Here is an 8,716-nt window from a genome sequence, read left to right on the forward strand (position 1 = left end):
AAAACTTTGGGCGAATGCTAGTTTCAGAGTGTGTTGAAAATCTCATAATCCCCTTATTATTTTTTTTATGTGGAAGTAAACACATAGTGTTAATTCATTTGAGAAAATGTAACCAGAAACTGAATATGAGAAATGATTCTTTGTGTACCTAGGTGGTGTCTGAAGTAAAGTCTGTGTTCAGTATTTGAACCATCCACTCTATTTGAGAATCAATCGCTCTATTCTCATAATATCTAGTATTGAAAATGTTTCTGGTGCACAGTAGTCTTTATTGTTATCAGAGAGATTTTCTCAAGAAAGGTATTTTCTCCAGTGTCAGCAGTGCTTTCACTGATATTCGTTTAATAGAGTGGTTTCTCATGTGAGGTGCAGTAAAAACGTGGTGATGGGTGGCAAGCAGAATCTGCAGCCTTAAAGGATGATGGTTGAGAGCATATCCTGGGCCTGGGAGCATGGTTACTATGGTGATGCTGCTGCTCTGCCAAGGCTGTTTCTCACTGTGGGTGAAAAGAAGCTCCCCTGCCAGCAAATACGTGGGATTCTGGCAGCTGGAGAGAATGCTGAAATGATGCACTCCTTCCCCAGATGGGAGCTCTGAGAGTCTTCATTTAAATCCAATAGGCAACTCAGGCCCCACCACTGAAGACTGGGGGTAATTAGCTGTAGACCATTACAAGTGCAAAATGTGCAGGAGGAGATACTTGAAGTTTCTTACTGTGAGTAAAAGCTTTGCAGAGGATCAGAACTTAAATTAAAAGATTCTAGCCTGACCTGGAATTAATGAACGTTTAGAGGAATTTTTATGTGTCAATAAGGGTAATATAGTTCCAAGCAATTTAAATGACAACATTTAAATAGGGAGTGAAAGAAATATATTTCCATTTAATTTGGAGATCTTAAACTCATTCAGAAATGACTGTTAACTCAGGATTGTCAATCTGGGTTTATCCAGTATTCAAATTCATCTCATTTTTCTAATTTAAAAACTCACTACTCAAAGCTATAATTAATGATATGGACTATGACACTAATAACCCCCCCCACACACACACACACACACACTGCATATATAGAGTTTAGGTAACTAGGGTTAACTTGCTTTTGTGGAGGCTAATATTGGTCTATCTAAACCACAATCGAGAAAATTTTAAATGAGTAGTAACTGGCTCTGAACTACTAATAGAATTAACCAGAAGTCCTCAAATGGCAGTTTTGGTGGTCATCTACAGACTTCCCACTTCATTTACTCTTGAGCCTTTCTCATTCTGATTTTATCTTTCCTCTTCTATATAAGTTTTAGGTCTAGGACCCAGCACAGGTAATTCCTATCTATGAATTTGATGTTTGGATTCTTTTCTTTATATTTGAATTTCTATTCTGAGGGTTTTGTTGAATATGTTAATCTGGTTTCGTTACCTCAATGCCTGCCATAGAAATCTCATACACCTATATCCAGTTCTTTGAAAATAGTTGGGGAGAGAAATCACAAAAGAATGGGATTTGAGATGATGAGGCTGTTTGGGGCACTTGCCGAAATTAGGAATAACTTCTCTTTAGATTGGTACTAATTTTTTTTATTTTTAAAATAATCAATAAGATGAAAATTTTACAACATGGAGAGATAGAGAATAGTCGGAGATTTTTCTGCTACCCTGTTAATCTTCACCCAAAACTGTGTTCAGTGACATTCAGATGCGACACACACTGGTCTCATCCATCTGCCAGTGAAATTTCCTCTTATCATATGAAGTATCAAGCTGTTCTAACCTTTCCTACTTCCCCACATTGTGTGTGTGTGTGTGTGTGTGTGTGTGTGTGTGTGTGTGTACACATGCGTGTGTGTGTCGGGGGCAGGAATGTTCAGGAAATGATTTTGCCTGTATAAGCAAGAGCTATGGAAGCTGGGAGGTATTCAGACTTCTTTTTTTACCTCCCCTGGGGCAGATGACATGAGCCATAATTCTTTTAAGGACGACAGTTCATTGATCAATATTAAAATAGCAGACTAGCATACATTATGAATATAAAGTTACTTCATACTGGAACTTTGTAATCGTTGCGTATAACATATGTTGCTACAAACATACATGCATTCTAGATAAAGGGCACACGGATCTTACTATGATTTAAGTATAATAAGTAGCAATGCATTTTCCAATCTTATGTGTTCTTTGTTTCTGAAGAAAGAAAAAGTCAATTATATGAAGAGTTTTAGAGAGTCTTCAGCATTACAAAAGGATTCAGCATTACATCAAGAATTTCCAAAAGGAGAAAAGTAGGAGTAAATCTTTGGAATAGGATATGCCTGAGGAAGGCGTGAGGGACAGAGGTGAACTGAGGGGAAAGTGACATCATCTTTGGAGTTCCCTTACTTAGCCTGTCAGCCCTCTTACCTAAATTGTCCTTTCTCGCCAGTGGCTTGCCCATAGTACCTCATCAATATTTCTTCTTGCAAAACATATACACTTAAGCATTTCTAGTTAATCTCTTAGAAAGATATTTAGCAGCCACCTAAAAAATCCTGATCTTATTTTTGAATATAATGTTTAAAGCCATCTTTCGAAAATTGAGGCTAACATGACAAAACCTCACAAAGCAAAAGTGATTACTGTGGTCAAAGGATTTTTGAAAACCACATTACAGTTAATATTAATAATTGTTAAAGTTATTGTCTAATAATGGCAGACATTTGAGTACCCTGTATCATGCACTATTTTATGTATTAATTCATTTAATGTTCTCAATCATTTGAGAGAAATCTTACCTTCACCTTTTTATAAATGACGAAATCAAAAGAATAAACTTGCCCCAAACACACAGTGGTAGATCAGAACTCTAACCTGCACTCATCTCTCTTTTCTACTGTCAGGATTTTTCTCAATTTTTTTTTTTACCATGTACCACAGAAATAGATTTTGCATTATGAGTTACTACAAAAACAACATACAGAAATATCTGAACTGAAAAGATTCTAAAATAATTTGCCTTACCACATGCATTGCACTCAGATATTGTCTTGTATGTTCTCTTTCACTTTTGAAAATTGCTGGTCAAAGTTCAGTAAATCGGGTTCACAATGAACAGATTTTGACTCACTGTTTAAAGGATACAGCTACAGGGAGTTCAAAAGAATAAATGTCATTGAAATAAAAACTTAAGCATGTGAAATTTGAGGGCAACAAAATCAAGATAGAATGATATGCATACATGTATGTGAAAATTATTATAGGAAGTCTGGGTAAGAAGGAAGCTTCTGTTGGTTCAGGGATAGAAGAAGAAGCCATCAGTAGAAGCAAGTATTCTCTTGACTGGAGGATGGGTTTATAATGAAGAAACCTGACATTTATACATACCCTCCACGGCAGCCTAAGACTTGATTTACAAGGTTGATCTGATGTCATCTATAAATGTAATTACATTTTTCCATAATGCTGACTTTTGAAAAAAAGTTTTAATTCGATTAAGAAAAGAATTAATTTCTACCTTTTTTCCATTAATCTTGTGCAGGGTGTTTCGAGTGCTGTATCAAATGCCTGGGAGGCATTCCCTATGCTTCTCTGATTGCCACCATCCTGCTCTACGCTGGCGTTGCCCTGTTCTGCGGCTGCGGTCATGAAGCGCTTTCTGGAACCGTCAACATTCTGCAAACCTACTTTGAGATGGCAAGAACTGCCGGAGATACACTGGACGTCTTTACCATGTAAGTCATTCTAATATTGCAGGTAATTTTGAGAGCGTATGTTCACATTGCTGTGTGTTGAATAAATAGTGGTCTAGAGTCAAGTGAGGCAATGTCATGTAGAAGAAAAAAAGACTCTTAGGGTATATACATGAGTCAAAAGTACATGGACATTTACAATCAACTGAGGACACATCACATAAGACCAGAGGCCAACTTCATCTGCACTGAATTTGTGTTTTAAAGCTTTACCCAAAATTCAGGTACCATTAAGTAGAATACTTGCATTTCATTTGCTCTTCTAATCTGAGCAGAGGCTGTTCTAATAGAATAGAACAGAAAACAGAACAGAACCAGCTATGTGTGTAGACTGCTGCTAATTCCAGGATAATCACCCAAACTCTATGTGCACTCCCACCTTTTTAAAAATTTTAACTCAGCCATGGGTATTATATCATCTTCTTTCCCTACCTCACAGAAATGATGTGACCACCTAAATAAACACTGCGAAAGGTTCTTATTGACTTCTGCAAAAGGATAAGTCATAAATCATGAGCACCTTTTTGGCAAGCACCAGTTATGCTTAAAATGAATATTTTGCCCATAACATGTAAACTCCTGGGATCACTAAATTATGGCGATGTTATATATTTTTAAAAGATAACTCAAACATAGTCTGGAAGTAAAAAAGAGTCTGCTGTTCAAGTTGTAGTCCCTTATTGTAATATTGCAGAGAGCAAAAGTTTAGGATTGAAGTACAGCAGAATTTATTTTCAAATAAATTCCCAATTCCAATAATTTATTCAGTGACTTCTTGCCCACACAAAGAAAGTAACTTATTTCCTACAGTTTGTTTTATAATCCCAGCAGATAGTAGCTTTCCATTATGTTAATCCCTGTAGCATTTATTGTCCCTACAACTACTTGCATTTATTTCATGCTTCTTGATACTATGTGATTATAATGTTTTCATGTTGTTTTATTTTGTCATTTGAAATAAATTCATAACTTTTTAATTCATATATACTTTTTCTGAAATAAGATACTTTTAGCGTTACAAGTCTTACTGGTTATATGGCTAATTAAGGTGACTGCTTTTTACTCTTACAATTCCATCAAAAGGAAGTGAATCACATTTCTTATCTACCAGGGTAGTTCCTACTGAAAGTGTAAGTATAACCTAAAACCTAATCTAAGACAGCACCTGGTCAACCTGGAGAACTTTCTAAGGAGATGACAAATTTTCTCAAGCTCCAATATCAGGAAATACAACATATTGCTGATTTTTAAAAATAATCTATCAGCTACAGGCAGATAGATTGTGTTGAACAAAGTATTGCTCAATAACAAGTTATATTTGTTATTTTATTCATTAAAGTTGCTGATTTCCATGAAAATGAAAAAAGAAAAGGTGGTACACATTTCTGTCAAAAACAGAGTAAGAATTCCCTATTTTGTGGGGTAGAGGACATGTACCCTTAGACAGAATGATAGCAACATTTTTAGGAAAAGGAAAGTTGAAATATTTATGTTTATCTAAAATATACCAGCACTTAAAATTTGAAAAAGATTGGTCATATAATAAGAAATAGAACAAAGCAGGTGTGTCAGACTGGGAACCCCCAATCCCACCCCCTGACACGTGTTCATACACACACACACACACACACACACACACACACACACACACACACTGATCAAGAGGAGGAAGGAGTTGATTAGCTAGTCAGTTAGGAAGTGAGATTATTTAAAAACATAGTCCCTAACTCTGAAGTATCCATTTAGAGCTTTATCAATGTCACTGACAAATGGAAATAAAGAATCAATAGCAAATTTTAAAAATCATGACCTAAAAAATACAAAGGAATCATATCACTTTCCTTGTATTTCCCAATGTAACTTTATTTTACAAATTAGTTCTGAAAAAATTAGCATTGTCCATTAAATTGAATACTTTAAGCCCATAGTAGACAGTTTATCAATTTCCATTAAATTGAAAGTATAGCATGAATTGATCCTTGAGAGTTTATAAATGATATTCATCATTTGAAATATAACTGAACTATTGAAAATGCTTTGAATTACTGCAGGTTAGTTTTCAGAGAACCTTAAGGAAATGATTGCATGGATGTATTTTAATGTGATAAAACTGACATTTTCTTTTTAGTTTTATCTCAGCCTACACTGGACAAAATATGTTTTCACTGTGCCTTATTTTAAGCTAACCGCAGATGTCCTTAAAATCTACAGATTCCCTATATTTAGGCTACATGCAAATTGCTAACTTCAGTTTTAAAATAGACCATTTTAAGACAGCATAAGCTTAATAGGTGGGACGAGATGATTGTATACACCTATGAGAAACCAATTGTCAAGTTATTTGTTTGGCATTTAGACAGCAAACTTTAATATATCAGAGCTCTGCTAAAGCTCTGAAGTAGTATGAGTGGGATTTCAAAGAGGAGAAATCACAGATCATTTGCTCAATTTAGTGCTTTTACCGTTGGTCTCTTATACTGGAAGTTAAATGTGAAACCAATGATGCATGTTTGAAATGGGAAGAATACCATTTTGATTGGAATAAAAGCAACAGCTCAAATGATCTCTCTTTTCATATTTCAAAAAACAAAAATTCTTTATACTAAATCCTGTGAAGCTACCAAATGAATTAAGACTCTCTCCCTGGCAGAAAACAGTTCATGAAAACACAGCGGGAGATATATCCCATAAACTACTGGGTACGATTAGTGGCATCTGATACATTCAAAGATTACGTAAAGGTTTAGATGAGGTAGAGATAACCCTATGTGCGGCTGCCTTCCAAAGATATCAAAGAAATAGATAAGGTAAGAGGAAAACAGAGGAAGTAAAATAAGGAGTATAAAGCAGAGGTGAGTGAAAGATGTGTTTGCAGGCAAAATACTTGCTTGGAAATAAGCTAAAGCTGGTGTGGAAAGAACGTGTAAGAGAATGATTGTGAAGAAAAGACTTGTTGGCCAACTTTAGTAATTTACAGAGAGTCAATGTTCTCATGCTTGATTCAACCAAATTAAACACCCCTACATCATATACTTAGAAAGGAAAATATGCCTGTTGACTGGGTGTGTAAACTAAAAGATAAAACCATTTTCCCAAGCTCCCATTCTTCACACTTGTGGTGCTCAGCATGTGAGGACTTAGTCTCTTCTTTATCTAAGCTTCTCTCTTTATTTCCTTATTAAACATATACACATATCTCAATGTGGTCAATATCTTCAAGTCTAGAGACGTATGAAAGGCTGGCACACTGAAATGTGACTATTCCATTTCACTAATCATCTGTCTAGTATGCAAAATCTACTTCTCATAAAGAAATATGCAAATAATTCCATTCTTATGCAATCTCTATTTTAGACATATAATTCCAAATACCATCAGCCTTCACCAATGGAAGGTGATCTAACATGTAGCTCCCACATCATCAGCTGATGTCACCCATTAAATCATTTTGTCAAATTCCATTTGAGATGTGGAGACCTCCATAGAGAGGGAAAAGAGTGAATTTCTCGAAGATTTTGTGACCCACTGATATATTTTTAAGTATCACTATTCCTCCTCATCTTCTTGGTTTCCCAGAAGCTTTTCCTTCCTTAATCTGTCAGCTTAGTCTTTCAAATCCATGGTCATTTGTTGGCTCCAAACTGTTGTGACAAGTATATAAGTTTGCCCACTATTTCCATTAAGGATATTCTCACTCTTTAAGTACAACTTCTAATTTTGCTGTAACCAGTTTGTCCCCTCAACACTGGAAACAGCTCACTGCCCTGCCACTTTCTGCTATGTGATGAGACCTATTTTCTGACTTTTGATTCAGACTTTCTTATCTGACTATCCCTTGACAAGGTGTTGTTATTATGTTTCATAGGTTTTGCTTGACTGAGTGAGCAAGAAATATAGTAGGTATTTTACTTCTGCAAAGCAGATTCACATAGAACAATGAAATATGGAAACTGGTTAGAAAATTAGATATCAAACAATTCAAATCACTACCTTTATGAAGTGACTTGGCTACTTGAATAATTCTCCTGAATAATGAGCAAGGGACGTTCTTTTTCACAAATACACCCCCTGATAAATTATTAGACAGGTATTGTTTTGAGGTTTTGACAAATTATAATGAGGATCCAGGATTTGTACCATTGATGTGTAGAGTGAATATATTTCACTTTCAAAATTTTATGACTGTGACTTGAGGTCAATACATCAAAAACTGAGTTTACTAGATAGTGAATTCTTTGATATTTAATGCATGCATAAAACTTAGTTCCTGTTTGCCTAAAGCAAAAGCAGGCAGTAAACTCGATAAAAGAGATTTATTGGCCTTGTTCTCAACTAACTTCATGTGTGTATAAATCTCAGTCGGCTTGTAGCTCATGTTTATTCCTTGGAAGTTAATGAAATAGGAGACTGTTATCAGTAGCTTAATGGATGGGAGTGAGAAAGAAAAAGAAAGCAGGAATTTATGGCAAGATAAAACCAGGTTTCATAGGCAAATGGAAATCACTGCAGTGTGAAACCATCTGTTGTGACCTAGGGGGTTTACAACCAAACCAAATTGCTGAAGTCTCCTACTTATAAGAAGTTCGAAGGTCAGACAAATTAGTATTGATATGAGATTATTGATTAGTCTTGGAACGTCAAAAATAATTTCTTTCCTAGGTAGAACTTCTGTTAGAAAACCATACTGAATTCCAAACTTCTGATAAAATATAGTCAGCATCCCCTTAAACCAGGGGTCCACAAATGCTTGAGACGGAAGAGCCACCAGGGGTCAGCAAACTGTGGCTCGCGAGCCACATGGGGCTGTTTGGGTACATACATGTGGCTGTGAAGTAAAACTGAAAATAAAAATAAAACTATCATGGTTTCACTTATAAATTTTATTTATTTATTTATTTTTAAGATTTTATTGGGGACTTGGGGGAGGGGAACAGCGTTGGGGAATTGGGGAAGGGGAACAGACAAGTTGCTGTCCTTTTGTTCTTCAGTCTAGTTGTG

General features: G+C 35.6%; 1 protein-coding gene across 3 annotated transcripts in view; it reads left to right on the top strand.

Moving 5' to 3' along the window:
• GPM6A (glycoprotein M6A) overlaps positions 1 to 8,716 on the top strand; it is a 289,806-nt gene that overhangs the window by 241,456 nt on the left and 39,634 nt on the right. For all 3 annotated transcript variants that reach the window (XM_019651742.1, XM_019651743.1, XM_019651741.1), the window contains one exon: positions 3,508 to 3,700. In XM_019651742.1, the coding sequence (XP_019507287.1) occupies positions 3,508 to 3,700 (193 nt within the window). The remainder of the gene's footprint in view (positions 1 to 3,507; positions 3,701 to 8,716) is intronic.

This window comes from Hipposideros armiger, unplaced genomic scaffold, assembly GCF_001890085.2.
Source record: "Hipposideros armiger isolate ML-2016 unplaced genomic scaffold, ASM189008v1 scaffold_165, whole genome shotgun sequence".
Lineage (NCBI taxonomy): Eukaryota > Metazoa > Chordata > Mammalia > Chiroptera > Hipposideridae > Hipposideros > Hipposideros armiger.